At 38.5% G+C, this 14,981-nt stretch overlaps 1 protein-coding gene across 3 annotated transcripts; it reads left to right on the top strand.

Annotated features, from left to right (window-relative positions):
- Nucleotides 1–446: 446 nt before the first annotated feature.
- cdc7 (cell division cycle 7 homolog (S. cerevisiae)) lies at nt 447–14,978 on the top strand. 3 transcript variants are annotated; one of them, XM_017712269.1, is made up of 12 exons: nt 447–635; nt 816–905; nt 1,597–1,683; nt 3,395–3,530; nt 4,460–4,553; nt 6,761–6,903; nt 7,740–7,803; nt 8,786–8,881; nt 10,402–10,586; nt 11,724–11,806; nt 11,922–12,071; nt 13,996–14,978. In XM_017712269.1, the coding sequence occupies exons 2-12, from the start codon at nt 845–847 to the stop codon at nt 14,361–14,363; spliced, it is 1,467 nt and encodes a 488-aa protein (XP_017567758.1). In that variant the 5' UTR covers nt 447–635; nt 816–844; the 3' UTR covers nt 14,364–14,978. The 3 variants fall into 3 exon arrangements, with proteins under 3 accessions (XP_017567758.1, XP_017567757.1, XP_017567756.1); XM_017712268.1 differs by having other exon boundaries at nt 7,740–7,974; nt 8,786–8,875; XM_017712267.1 differs by having other exon boundaries at nt 7,740–7,974.
- Nucleotides 14,979–14,981: the final 3 nt, after the last annotated feature.

Here is a 14,981-nt window from a genome sequence, read left to right as displayed (position 1 = left end):
CACGTTGATTTATAAAAGTAAGACCAAAGCGGTTTTATATCGTTGAAAACATTACATTTTTAATGCAGGTATATGAAATAGTTTGACCTCTAAAGCAAGCCAAGTTGATTTATATGACGCTTTTTTACAACAGGTGTTGTCACAAAGCAGCTTTACAGAAAAATGAGTGTTACAGAAAGAAAAGAAAAGAAAATCCAGGTTTGAGTCTCCAGGAAAATCTCCCTCAGGGCAGGAGGGAGAAACACTGAGAGGAACCCAGACTTAGAGGGGGAGCCCATCCGCCCCTGGTAGTATGAAGCTTATAGTATATAGAATATACTATAGAATATAGTATAGTCATGTGCAAAAATAAAACATACAGATATATATATTCAGATTTAAGTAAAACAGACTGTGAATCCTTCCTAAACAATAAACTTTTATTTTGAAAGCGCGTGGTGTGGACGTCGGTTTTAGCGGGTTTTTCCGTGCCTGTTTACTGAAGTTTGTGAATAAATCGATGTTTTTACTCTTAAATCTGATATTCAGCGATATTATAGCTCATTTTAATAACAGCACAGCTACTGTATGACACTAAAGAGGCCGGGGAAGGTTGGTTTTGTGTGTTTTGTTGGTGGCGGAGGTCTTTATAGCAGGTAATTGTTCAAGTTTGCGAAGTTTGGTTTTGTATTTAGACCGTATTTCATGACGGTTAGCATCGATGCTAATAAGCCGAGACTGGCTGGGATTATTTTAAGCCCGCCTGTTTAGTCCGTTAACCCAGAATTACGGCGGCAAAAACGTTTAAAATCATTCTAAAATACTTTGTTATGAAGTTTTTAGGCGGTATCCTCTACGTGTGGCGATGGAAGCAGCGCAGACTTTGGACAAAGGCGAGGAAGCCGAGAACAAACGCAAAGTCCCCAGTAAGACTAACGCTAACTTACCCTGTTAACGTGTTTATCGTCTTTTCTGCTGTAATACACTCTTAAAATAAGGTTCTTCAGTAGTATATAGAACCACGTCCTGCTAAAATGGTTCTTTGCAGGGCAAAGTGGTATGTGGTTCTGTATCTTGGGGTTGTAACAGTAGTAGAACCCGTTTTGTTAACTTAACCTATACAACACGTTCTCCATCAGTCTGGAGAACCAATTTCTCATGCAGAGAACCATCTGTGCACCACAGGGTTCTAAATAGAACCATGCCCTTTATTAAAGAAGCCTTTAATAGTAGTTCTGTTTGGATTCATTTCATTCATTGAAGTAGTTCTTGTATTGTTAGAAGCTTATAAGAACCCTTTTTGGTGCTATATAGAACCGTTTTCAAAAAGGTTCTGTACAAGACTGTACACAACACCTTCTCCATCAAGCTGAAGAACCATTTAAGCATGCAAATGGTTCTATGTAGAAAACCTACACATCAAAATGTGAGGAGAGAGCAATAATAACGATAACGGAGGAAAAATTAATCGCCAGAAAGTGAAAAGTAACGTTAACATATCTGTTAAACTTGATTTTAAATACTACATTAAAACTTGGTGCAGGGCGTTTATGCGCTGTTATCTGTCTGCTGTTCTGCAGCTGCTCATGTTTTGCTTTTGTTTGTGTTTGTGTCCAGGAGATGTCGAGATGGACATTGAATATCTGTACGAAGTTGTGCCCCAGCTGTCCAGAGTCTTTCGGATTACTGACAAAATTGGAGAAGGTTCGGAGCTGAGCGCTTGTGAACACACTGACATGTCCAAGGAAGCAGTCCAGTGTTTTTTTTTTTTTTTTTCCCCCTCAAAAATGCATTAACACATTTTATTTATTATTTTATTTTTTTAAACCTCTTATTCTCCAGGGTATGTTTTGGTTTGTCCATCTGAGTTTGTGACCAAATCAAGGCAAATTATTCAGTAACTGCATAGAATGAAAGCAGTTTTTAAAAATTTTTATCTATTTATTTATTTAGTAAACGCTCCTCAGATTAACAGAACATATTTTATTGATCTACACATCACTATATGCTCACAATTTCCTGCTGAAAGACCAAAAATCTCCGCCGCCCTTTGTGTTGTTTTCTAAAAGTGATGTTTCCAGAGCAGATCACTGAAGAGACGCCGTCTGTTTATAGTTTAGAGCCCAGATTTGGGGAAAAACGGGTCGACTTTCAGTAGAAAAACAAAGTTCAGCTTCTTTTATTATAAGGGTTTAAAATGACGTCACCGTCTATTAGACTGGAGAGAAGAGCTACAGCCTCACACGACGCCCAGCTTCTGAATGGAGCTTATGGAGTATGAACGTTATGGAGAACATGTGTTTTGGAACCAGTGGTGGTCCCAAGGAGTTGAAAAGGTTTAAAAAAAAAAATAAATGGATAAAATCATTTTTAAAATGCTGTAAAGTGGGTGGAGCTAAATTGCTGTCGTTTGAATGTATGTAAATGAGTTGGTTCTCATGACCTAACATTAAGCAGTGAATTCAAAATGGGCTGTTTTTGCAGCTTAATTTCCATATGTGGACTATATGGACGGGGGAGTTAATGGTGTGTTTGGTACTTTACAGTAGTTATGCATGTTGGTTTTTCCATGACATGGGCCCTTTAATGCTTGTATCCTTTCCCATTAGCCACGTTTACATGCAGCTCAATAATCTGACTAATAGCTCAATCAGAATAGAACACGTCCATGTATTCCTTTAGTCGGAATGGTCAAGTCCGATTGACGCCATTCGGAATACAGTTTCTATCCTATTGATCGAGGTGGGTAATCCTGTACATAATCCGTTAAATAGAAGAATAATAACTGTAAACTCCTATATCCAATTACATTCCCTATCGGAAAGTTTAAGTCCGTTCTGCATGTGCGTCGCGTCACAGTGAGAGTTTATACCGTTCAACGCGGCGGAGCAGAAACTGGTCTGCAGAGGAGACGAAGTTCATGCTCTGATCTTTAAAAGACGGCGGTGGGACGGACGTCCAGCTTATGCGTCTCAGAACACGACGTCTTCCTCTCGGCCTTCTTTAATAAGGACATGTGAAGGACGTTTTCCTGAGTCTGTCATCAGTTTAAAGCAGTTAAAACCACAAGCACTGCTCACTGCTGCTCATCTCACTCTGACTAGACTCACATGATGTTCGTTGTCGTGGTAACGTCTACACTAAGCGGTTCTCTATGTATGCGTGTAATTATGGCTCCAATTACTTGTAGTGAGCATGTAAACGGATTTTCCATCAGATTGTTGAGTAAAGTGAACATAAACATCTCGGATTTAATCTACAATTGGAATGTCTTTAATCGGATTAGCTAAAATCTAGAAACCATTTTCTCATTAATGATACATTTTTCTTCAATCTGCAGCCACATGACCGTTAACTGAATCGATTACACCCAGAGATACATGTTCATACTGTATGTGGTGCTTCTTTTCATTAGGTACCTTCAGTTCAGTCTACCTTGGAGAAGCCCAGATGACGAACGGCAGGAGAGAAAAGTTTGCACTAAAGCATCTCATCCCTACAAGCCACCCGGTGCGGATAGCTGCAGAACTCCAGTGTCTAACTGTGGCTGGGTGAGTTTTTCCTCACAGTAGCTTGAGTTAAAGGGAAATTCCACCAAATTTCATTACAGTTTCTATAGAATTAGGAAGTAAACAAAGTCATTCAGAGTGGTTTGATGTGAAATGGCTGATTGTAGCAACTCGGATATCTTTACAGTGGTGGTGATCGGAACCAGGGGTCGCTATGACTACAACACAAATATAGCCAGTTTATTTACTATCCAGAACCACCAATGAACCTACACATCTTCTGAGTTTCTTCCCTTTATATATGTAACAAATATGGTAAAATAGTGATAAATTTGCAAATTGGGGGTTATTTTGACTCATATGTCCTGCAGATATCTCTCCACCATAAATGTCTTTTAAAGATATGATTTAGGAAGTGTATTCATAACCGTTTCATATAATAGCTTTGTGGGCGGGCTTTTAGAGGTGGATGTCTAGTTCCTATCACCACCACTTTGAACTGTTCTGGCTTGGTACGTTTCTCTAGAACAGAACATTTCACACCACATCTTGACCGTTTAATTATACAAAAAATCTATAAAAATAGGTGGAATTCCCCTTTAAGGAAAAGCTTAACAGCTTGATTGATTGGCCGTCATGATTGCGCGAATAAAAGTTTATGGACAATGATTAGTTCATTAGTTATTAATTAGCATTAATTATTAGTCATTTTCCCTAATGGTAATGCGTATTTTGCATTTTTAATTGTTCTCTCTTACAGTAAGAAACAGCCTCATGGACACATCCATTCACATATTTGTATGTTTATATAGTGTTTTCTGTAATTAAGCCTTTTAAAATTCTTTCTAGTTCATCTTTTTTCCAGCAAGTTATTCTGTACTGTACTTTACTGTTTAGTTAAGTCTGTTTTTGTTGTGTGGCCTGTTTGAAAAACAATCAATAGTGAATGGCCTAGTTTGTTTGTTTTACAGCGGTAAGGAAAATGTGATGGGTGTCACTTACTGCTTCAGAAAGGACCACCATGTGGTGATTGTTATGCCCTATGTGGAGCACCAACCTTTTGTGGTAAGTGTCCTATGATTGCTATACAGTACATTTTAATATGACCATCTTCTATCTAAACACTGTTTATCCCTTAAACAGGCTTTAATCAGCAGCAAAGTGACTGTGATTCAGTTTTCAGCGTGGACGCGCTTTAAGTGTCAGAATAAAAAGGCAAATGGAAACAAAAGTCAGCACCACCTGCTGGTGATTTACTTTTTTCATTTCCCCCTGCTTTTTCATTTTCAAGTTAACCAAAATGCAAATATACACCTGTCAGGCATGACATTATGGCCATCTCCTTGTTTCTACGCTCATTGTCCATTATCAGCTCTTCTTACTATATTGGTGCACTTTGTAGTTCTACGGTTACAGACTGTAGTCCATCTGTTTCTCTGATAACCCCCTTTTACCCTGTTGTTCAGTGGTCAGGACCCCCATGGACCCCTGTGTCTACTGACTGACCACTCTATTAGGCACTCCTACCTTGTCGGTCCACCTTGTAGATGTAAAGTCAGAGACGACAGCTCATCTGCAAAACAGTACAAAGGCAACACATTAAATGTTGAAACTGAGAAATTTTATTCTTTTTTTGAAAAATATTTGCACATTTTGAATTTGATGCCAACAACACGTTCCAAAAAAAGTTGGGACAGGGGCAACAAAAGGCTGGTAATGTTGTGTAATGCTAAAAGAACACCCGGTGGTTGACTGGCAGCAGGTCAGTAACATGATTGCGTATAAAAGAGGCGGAGTCTTTCAGAAGTGAAGATTAGGAGGGGTTCACACTGTGAAAGGCTGCACTGTCAAATAGTGCAACAGTTCAAGAATAACGTTTATCAACATAAAATAGCAAAGAACTTTTGCTTTTCATCGTCTGCGGTACATAATATCATTAAATGACTCAGAGAATTTCTGTATGTAAGGGACAAGACCAAAAACCAGTATTTGCTGGCCGTGATCTTTGGGCCCTCAGGCAGCACTGCATTAAAAACAGACATGATTCTGTAATGGAAATCACTGCATGGGCTCAAACACTTCTGAAAACCACCGTCTGTGAACACAGTTCATCACTGCATCCACAAATGCAAGTTAAAACTCTAAAACGCAAAGAAGAAACCAAATATAAACAGGATCCAGAAACGCTGCCACCTTCTCTGGGCCTGAGGTCACTTAAAATGGACTGAGAGGAGGTGGAAACGTGTCCTGTGGTCCACAAATTAACATTTGAACTTCTTTTTGGAAATCATAGACACTGTGTCCTCCGGGCTAAAGACCACACAGCTTGTTATCAGTGCACAGTTCAAAAGTCATTTTTCATGATTTTTTAGGGGGTATTAGTGGACATGGCATGTTTGACGTACACATCTGTGAAGGCACCATTAATGCTGAACTATATATATGTTTTGGCAACATATCGCTGTTGTCGGGAGAAAACTTTGTATCTCAAAAATGGTAACTTTACAGTAGAAGGTTAAAACCTACTTTACTTTCAATGTAAGTCAATGGAAACAGAATTCTTTTTAAGTGATTTTGGGTCATTTCTTTTAATCCATTCATCATGAAATTACACACAGTGTAAAGGGCAACATATACTTTCATATTATGTCAAAAACTGGAAAATGTAAAAAAAAATGGAGATACGAGGTTTTCTTCGATATGCTGCCATCCAGATGACGTCTTTTTCAGGGAAGGCCTTGATTACTTCAGCCAGACGATGTCAAACCGCATTCTGCATGTATTACAGCAGCATTGCTCCGTATTAAGAGTCTGGGTGCTAAACTGACCTGCCTGCATCCAGACCGTTCACCACTGAAAACATTTGGTGCATTATGAAATGAAAAATAATAAACGAGACCCTGAACTGACGAGCAGCTGAAATCCTGTATCAAACAGAAAACATTTCACTTTCAGAACTACAGCAACTCCTCAGTTCCCAAACACTTAGAGTGCTGTTAAAGAAGAGGGGATGAAACACAGCGGTAAACAGGCCCCCGTCCCAGCTTTTTTGGAACATGTTGTTGGCATCAAATTCAAAATTTCAACATTTGATCTGTTGTCTTTATAGTGTTTTCCTTTAGAAGTATGATTTACATGATTTGCACATCATTGCATCCTGTTTTTATTTACATTCTGCACAGCATCCCAACTTTTTTGGAAATGGGGTTATACTACCCAGCACTAATGTAATATAATCTATTTTACACCAAATCTTCTTTTTTTCCCTCCAGGATATTGTTGGCATGCTGAGTTTTGAGGAGGTCCGGCTGTACATCTATCAATTGCTCAAAGCCCTGAAACACATCCACAAGTTCGGCATCATCCACCGTGACATCAAACCAACAAACTTCCTGTACAACCGACGGGGGAGAAAGTGCGTATCAGATTTGGTTGTACAGTTACTGTAACCGCGTGCTGGTGAACTGCTAATATCTGTTCTTACATCTAACAGCTATCCAGTCTAGATGTACTACGCAAACACAGTTCTGCAGAAATGGGAGGATATGAGCATTTCCTGTCACTCTGTGTTATTGTAGATTTTAATTGTTCCTTTTTATATTCTTTAGTTTTTGAATTACTGTTTTACGTTTTGTTATTTTCTGAAAAACTAAAGCTTTTTAGTTTTTAGTCGATTATTATTTTGGAAGCTGTGAATTTATTTATACTGTACTTTATATTATACAGCAGTGGCTTTAAGGTCTGATTGTGAAGCTTAAATCAGTTTTTCCAGGTGAAAAGTTGGTATTTGTTCCTTTTCATAACCGAATGATTTAAAACAGAGCAGTAGAGTAAAAGCCTGGAGGCGAGGCGAGGCGGGGTGTGTGGAGTCAGTCCAGCTTAGAACATCATTTCAGTGGATGATGGTTCAGTTATGCTCCCTGACTGAAGGTACTGAGATGGAGCCTTGAGGGAACCACCCCTGTGAAAAGAGGGGTCCAGTGGCAGTTTACTACCTATTTTTGAGAGCGTATGTACCAACGAACTTAATGCTTCAAGGCGAGTCACGCAGACGGTTTGCTGACACATTGGGAACACTTACACCAGTGCATCTTCACTCTTGTGCTGTTCATATATTACTGGTCACACACTGCTCACATTCAAGTCGCATAGAAGCTTAACACTGTTGCTAGTGCTTTAAGGGTAACTAAATGGTTAGATATTAGATACGACTAGAATAACGTTCAGTAATTTTCTTTTCTGTTGACTCAGGTATGCGCTGGTGGATTTTGGCCTCGCTCAGGGAACTCCTGACACTCAGATCGAGCTACTGAAGGTGGTGAAATCTCATAAGGCCCAGAAAGGTGGTGGGTCTGCAGGCAAATCTGAGGAATCACAGGGGAAACGGGCACTGATACCTTTACCTCCCAACGCACCTGCACCTCACGCTTCCACAAGAACAGCAGCCAAAAGACCCTGTCCACCCTTACGCCACAAACACAACAAGGTGTCTGCCCGGCACAGCTTTCCTAAATACTCACTTCTTCTAGTATGGTGGGGTTTTCTGGGTCACGGTGTGGGAAAAATGTGTCAAATCAAACACCTAGAAGTTGAGATGTTATTTCTTTTTTTTTACTATTAAAATAGGATTACATAATTATGTATTTAATTACACTATAGGTGCATTAGATTTACATTAAAGTCTGGATTTTTTTTTCAGTTTCGATGTCAAGAAATGACAAAAACACTATATATTAGATTTAAAGCTTATAAACTAGACCCGGAAAAGTATTTCAGATGTTTTATTTAGTGTTTCAGGGATTTTAAATGATCTACTTTCAGTGACCTTTTTATGAAGATGCCTACCACACGATTTTATCACTGCTGTATTTGAGTATTAATTTTATTATAACTTCAATCTTGATGTTCTACAGCTTGATGCTCGTAGTTATTTTTAGTCATCTACATCTACTTTTATGTTTTTTTTTAAACACCTTTACACCAACTACGTAGTTAAACATCTGCATTCGGAGTGGTTTTATATTTTGGAAAACATTGATTCCAAACCTTTGAACAGTAATTTATACTGTAAGATATAAAAATATTGTAAAGCAGCAGTTAAATTGAAATCATAGTAACATATCTCCTCTAAGGGAGAGAAATAATTCATATACAATTACAGCATGATTGTTATCGCCATAAAATAACTGCAACTTCTAAGGGTTAAACCACATTTTTCCTTGTGAAAGATTTCATTTGGGTTAAAGTGTTTGACTGTCTCCTCCTTACAGCTGTACTGACATTCCTCTGTCTGTTAGGAGCTGATGGGACTCTGTAAAACATCCCGTTCTGTATTTGGGGAGAGAAACCTCAACAATGTAAACGCTGCAAAGAACCCAGCAGATAAGGTAGAGGTTGGTGACTTTATGTTCCTCTTGTTTATTAATAATAAGACATGGCCATTTGATTAATATACGGTAATAGTCCTATGGTCATGTGGTAGGATGCAAACAACTGAACACCCTCAGCCAAATGAGTGAAAAGAAGTGAACTCACTTAAATGAGACATTTGTCAGCAAATTTTGAAGATTTTCTTTTTCTTTCTTTTTAAACATTTTGAGAAAAATGTAAAAAAAAAAAAAAAAAGTGCAAAACCTTTTGCTCAGGCCTTTTTTAATATTTCATCTTTTCCAGTATGTATAGAGGACCAGATTTGCCAAAATAAATAAATAAATGGCTCGGTAAATGAATCAATAAATAAAAACAACTAAATAAATAATATTTTGCTTATTTTGATTGTAACGATGCACATTTCAGTTTTCTGCATATATATATATATATATATATATATATAATATAAAATTTCTCTTAATTTATTTCTGTATTATTTTGTTCTTGCTGTTTTTATATTTTTATCTGTATTTTTAACAGTTCTCTTTTATTGATTCATATATTCATTTTCAGTCATTCATTTATTTGTTTATTTCTGTATTTCTTCGTTCATATGATAATGAGGGGGCATGTTTTTCACATTCAGGCTTAGCAATTAAGACCAGGAGGAGAAGAGCTGATCAAACTGGTCTTTCACTCTGCTCCATAAAGAACTGCAGCGTCACGGACAGACAGACCTGCCGATGAATAACTTTCGATGGCCTCCACAGGCCGTATGTGAAAAGGGCGTCCTAATGTCTGGGTGTGATCTGAATTTTGCAGAAAAAGACGACGAACCACCTCCTCCAAAGTTCTGAGCACTATCTGTACCTGCATTTTCAGCCAGATCAGCCGAGACTCTCAGATCTCAGGCTGTCTGCTGCCTGTAAGACGCCTTTACTGTACTGTCTTGTCCTTAGTTACCGCTGACAGAGCAAGACATGCACAGTCGATCTACAGAATCTGATATCGATCAACCAACAGGAATATTAAGACGCTGTGACAGCCCCTTTATTAGCATAAAAAGGACAAGGAAATACAGAAATAAATAGGGAAATTCATAAATATAGAAATGAATAGTTATGGAAATAAATGGAAAAAAATGTTAATAAACAAGTACAAAAAAATAGATAAAAGTAAATGCTGATATTTTAATTCATGTAAGGTTTTATTTATTAATATATTCATTTTAATGTATATTTATATTCTATCATAATTATTCTTTGCCATTCTAATTCTTATATTAATTTAATGAGTCATTTATTTTTAATTTTGTTTATTTTTCATTCTGGCAAATCTGAATCATCCATAATATGTTCCAAAAAGTTGCCAAATAAACAGCAGGTATGCATTAAAATGTGCAGAAGCGCTCTCTGTAGAGGATGTGGTCATTTAGAAAAACATGCCATGGACGTTGCCTGGGGCACCTAAATTGTTGCGTACACCTGAATTGTTTCACAGCGTGTTACAGGCTGCACTTCACCTCCAAATGTGTTGATTTCAGGAACACCTGTTAAAACCAGCAAAAGCTGATGATGTCATTGGACGCAAGTTTGTGTCCTCTAAACGGCGCGCTCTTCCCACGAGACCCGCAGTGACCAGCCAGAAGCCAAAAGCTGCCTCCCTTAACCCGTCACTCACCTGCAGCTGCCACATGACTGACCGCATCTGCAACATCTGCCTGTCCAGGTAAAACACCCTGCCTGAGAAGAACAGCACCCAGATTACTGTTAAATAGCAGAAGGGATTAGAAAACAAAAACAAATGACTTGAGAACTGAACCAAATATCTTACTCGGAGAAAACTTGAACATGTGGTTAACTGGAGAAAAATGTTATTACATCATTGTTGTTCATCATTTCTAAACATGAAATTTTAAAAATGTAGCACTGCGTGTTGCTCCGCGGTGTTTATGCTGGAGGCACAGGGTGCTGTACAAAAAGAGCATTAACCCTTTTTTACAATATTCTGCCCAGTTATTAATTCTATGAAAATGGATCTAAATAATATTATTAAACTGTCACATTTATTTTATGATTACTTCCAAGATTTCCTCCCTACTGTCCTTTTATATTCACCATACATTGATCTCCAGAACACAGTTCATGTCTTGGTTAAAGAAAAAAGAATGGAAAATTGGCATTTGAGGTGAATTATTACTGTTTTTTGGTACCTTAAATAATGTTGATAGTAAAATAATGGCAAATCTGTAAAAAATCCTCTAGTCCTTCATCAGTGATCACAGGACGCTGTTGGCTGGATATTTTTGGTTGGTGGACTGTTCTCAGTCCAGCAGCGACACTGAGGTGTTTAAAAACTCCAGCAGCACTGCTGTTTCTGATCCACTCTTACCAGCACAACGCACACTAACATACCACCACGTCAGTGTTACTGCAGTGCTGAGAATGACCCACCACCCAAATAGTACCTGCTCTGTGAGGGTCCATGGGGGTCCTGACCACTGAAGAACAGGGTAACAGAGTATCAGAGAAACAGATGGACTACAGTCTGTAACTGTAGAACTACAAAGGGCAGCTATACAGTAAGTGGAGCTGATAAGATGGACAATGAGTGTAGAAACAAAGATGTTATGCCTGATCTGTGTTTATATTTTAAGCTTAATCCTCATCTCAGGATTATTGTATAACAGTGTCTTGGATCCTATCACCACCACTGTGAACAATTCTGACTCAGTAGGTTCCTCTACAGTGGAACATTTCACTTCAAGATACTCTGAATGACTCTGTTCACATATTAACCATTTAATTATGTGGCAGTTTTGGAAATTTGGTGGAATTCCCCTATAACAGTATTCGTGCTCTACAGGAAACAGCAGGTGGCTCCTAGAGCAGGTACCCCAGGCTTCAGAGCTCCTGAAGTTCTGACGAAGTGCCCCAATCAAGGAACAGGTATAACATCATTCAAGTACCACATGTGTTAGTATAGGAAGTAACATATTCTGCACGCTTATGTCCAAAGTTGTTAAACTGATTCATATGGAGACTTTCTGTCTTTCTTCTGCAGCTATTGATGTTTGGTCAGCAGGTGTTATTCTGCTCTCACTTCTGAGTGGCAGGTATCCATTTTTCAAAGCCAGCGATGACCTGATGGCCTTGACTCAAATCATGACTATTCGTGGTTCCAGGGAAACAATACAAGCTGCAAAAAAATTTGGTAAGAACGTGCTGTCTTCAGGGTTCTATTCAAGTTCTATTTAAGTTCTATTCAAGCTGGATTTAAGGAGAGAAGCTGGATCCATGATTTTAATCCAGTATGAATCTGCAGTGTGTAGTATTACAGTCTGACGGTAATAATTGTGGAGTGATATTAATCCAGTATGAATCTGCAGTGTGTAGTTTTACAGTCTGACGGTAATAATTGTGGAGTGATATTAATCCAGTATGAATCTGCAGTGTGTAGTTTTACAGTCTGACGGTAATAATTGTGGAGTGATATTAATCCAGTATGAATCTGCAGTGTGTAGTTTTACAGTCTGACTGTAATAATTGTGGAGTGATATTAATCCAGTATGAATCTGCAGCGTGTAGTTTTACAGTCTGACGGTAATAATTGTGGAGTGATATTAATCCAGTATGAATCTGCAGTGTGTGTAGTTTTACAGTCTGACGGTAATAATTGTGGAGTGATTTTAATCCAGTATGAATCTGCAGTGTGTAGTTTTACAGTCTGACTGTAATAATTGTGGAGTGATATTAATCCAGTATGAATCTGCAGCGTGTGGATTTACAGTCTGACTGTAATAATTGTGGAGTGATTTTAATCCAGTATGAATCTGCAGTGTGTAGTTTTACAGTCTGACTGTAATAATTGTGGAGCGATTTTAATCCAGTGTGAATCTGCAGTGTGTAGTTTTACAGTCTGACTGTAATAATTGTGGAGTGATATTAATCCAGTATGAATCTGCAGTGTGTAGTTTTACAGTCTGACTGTAATAATTGTGGAGCGATTTTAATCCAGTATGAATCTGCAGCGTGTAGTTTTACAGTCTGACTGTAATAATTGTGGAGTGATATTAATCCAGTATGAATCTGCAGCGTGTGGATTTACAGTCTGACTGTAATAATTGTGGAGTGATTTTAATCCAGTATGAATCTGCAGTGTGTAGTTTTACAGTCTGACGGTAATAATTGTGGAGTGATTTTAATCCAGTATGAATCTGCAGTGTGTGGATTTACAGTCTGACTGTAATAATTGTGGAGTGATTTTAATCCAGTATGAATCTGCAGCGTGTAGTTTTACAGTCTGTCAGTAATAATTGTGGAGTGATTTTAATCCCGTATGAATATGCAGTGTGTAGTTTTACAGTCTGACTGTAATAATTGTGGAGTGATATTAATCCAGTATGAATCTGCAGTGTGTGTAGTTTTACAGTCTGATGGTAATAATTGTGGAGTGATTTTAATCCAGTATGAATCTGCAGCGTGTAGTTTTACAGTCTGTCAGTAATAATTGTGGAGTGATTTTAATCCCGTATGAATATGCAGTGTGTAGTTTTACAGTCTGACTGTAATAATTGTGGAGTGATATTAATCCAGTATGAATCTGCAGTGTGTGTAGTTTTACAGTCTGATGGTAATAATTGTGGAGTGATTTTAATCCAGTATGAATCTGCAGTGTGTAGTTTTACAGTCTGACTGTAATAATTGTCGAGTGATTTTAATCCAGTATGAATCTGCAGTGTGTGTAGTTTTACAGTCTGACGGTAATAATTGTGGAGTGATTTTAATCCAGTATGAATCTGCAGTGTGACGGTAATAATAGGGGGTGTGATCAGACGATGGGAGCTCCCTCAGTTGTCATGTTCAATGTATTTCCGTGATGACGCTCCATATTGTTGCACACATTAATAAGGAGATTAGTGCAGGCAGGCAAGGGTTGTGAAACGTGAACATGCTGGTGAGTTTGAACAATTCAGTTACATAATATGGCACAAAAAATGTAACTCCATGGTGCACCCGGTGTCCACTGTTGGACTCCAGTCCTATACTAATCCATTTCCTGCTAATCCATGGCTTGAAATGGTTGGTTATTCTGAAAACTGTTCAGCTTGACTGATTTAACTGTTGCATGCGCGCAGGGAAAGCCATAGTGTGCAGCCGTGAGCTTCCTCCGCTGGACCTGAGGATCCTCTGCGAGACCCTGAGAGGCGTCCGACCATGTGGAAAGGATTCGCTGCCCGCCGAGTTTCAGGCCACTCGTCACCCTGCAGAAATCAAGCAGGAAAGCACAGGACCTGCTAAGAATCAGAGCAGCCAGTCTGCCTCCCAGTCACCCGAAAACACTGCAGCGTTCCAGGGGACCGGTTGGGACAGTGTTCCTGATGATGTCTATGACCTACTGGACAAACTTCTGGATTTGAACCCAGCAACAAGAGTAACTGCTGCTGCGGCTCTGCAGCATCCGCTCTTTAGAGACATCGGTGATCAACAGGAGGACGCCAGTTGACCTGACCTGACCTGACCATGTTCCGCCACGTTTTTCGGAGCAACTGCTTGGTTGGGAAAAGCTTTATAGAACAAATTTTTTGTCAGAATACCTTCATTTAGAGTGCTTCATTCGTTTTTGTATGCATGTGAACTGTTGCATTAACATGAAGTATTTGTCTTCATTTTCAGTTAAACAGCAGGGCAGTATTTTAAATTGGACACTCAAACAAAATGATTAGATCTGAAATATGATCCAAATGGGATTTTTCCAAAGACTGTGCTTGTGGTTGGATTCAGTTCCGTTTATCCACCAGGTCTGAATCCTCAGGGTTGTTTGTTTGGATAAAGCACTGCAGAGTTGAGTGCTGTAGTTTTGTTTAACCTGAAATGCGACACAGAAAGCGCATTAGTTTTGTAACATATTGTAAAGTCTGTATTTATTTATCCAGATTGTCTTACATTGTATGAAATTTCTTCAACAGTGCAAACGCCGTCAAATATTTCCAAAGTAATAGACCAAGAAGTGATTGTCAGCTTTTTTCTTTTGCCAGACGTCCTATTGGACTGATACAGGTTGATGAAATGTGTAACGCTTTGGATTAAATAATACTTTAATAAATTCTGATAAACATTGTTT

This window comes from Pygocentrus nattereri, chromosome 19 (genome assembly GCF_015220715.1).
Source record: "Pygocentrus nattereri isolate fPygNat1 chromosome 19, fPygNat1.pri, whole genome shotgun sequence".
NCBI lineage: Eukaryota > Metazoa > Chordata > Actinopteri > Characiformes > Serrasalmidae > Pygocentrus > Pygocentrus nattereri.
Note: the sequence above shows the minus strand (reverse complement) of the source record. Positions and strands in the feature narration are given on the sequence as shown.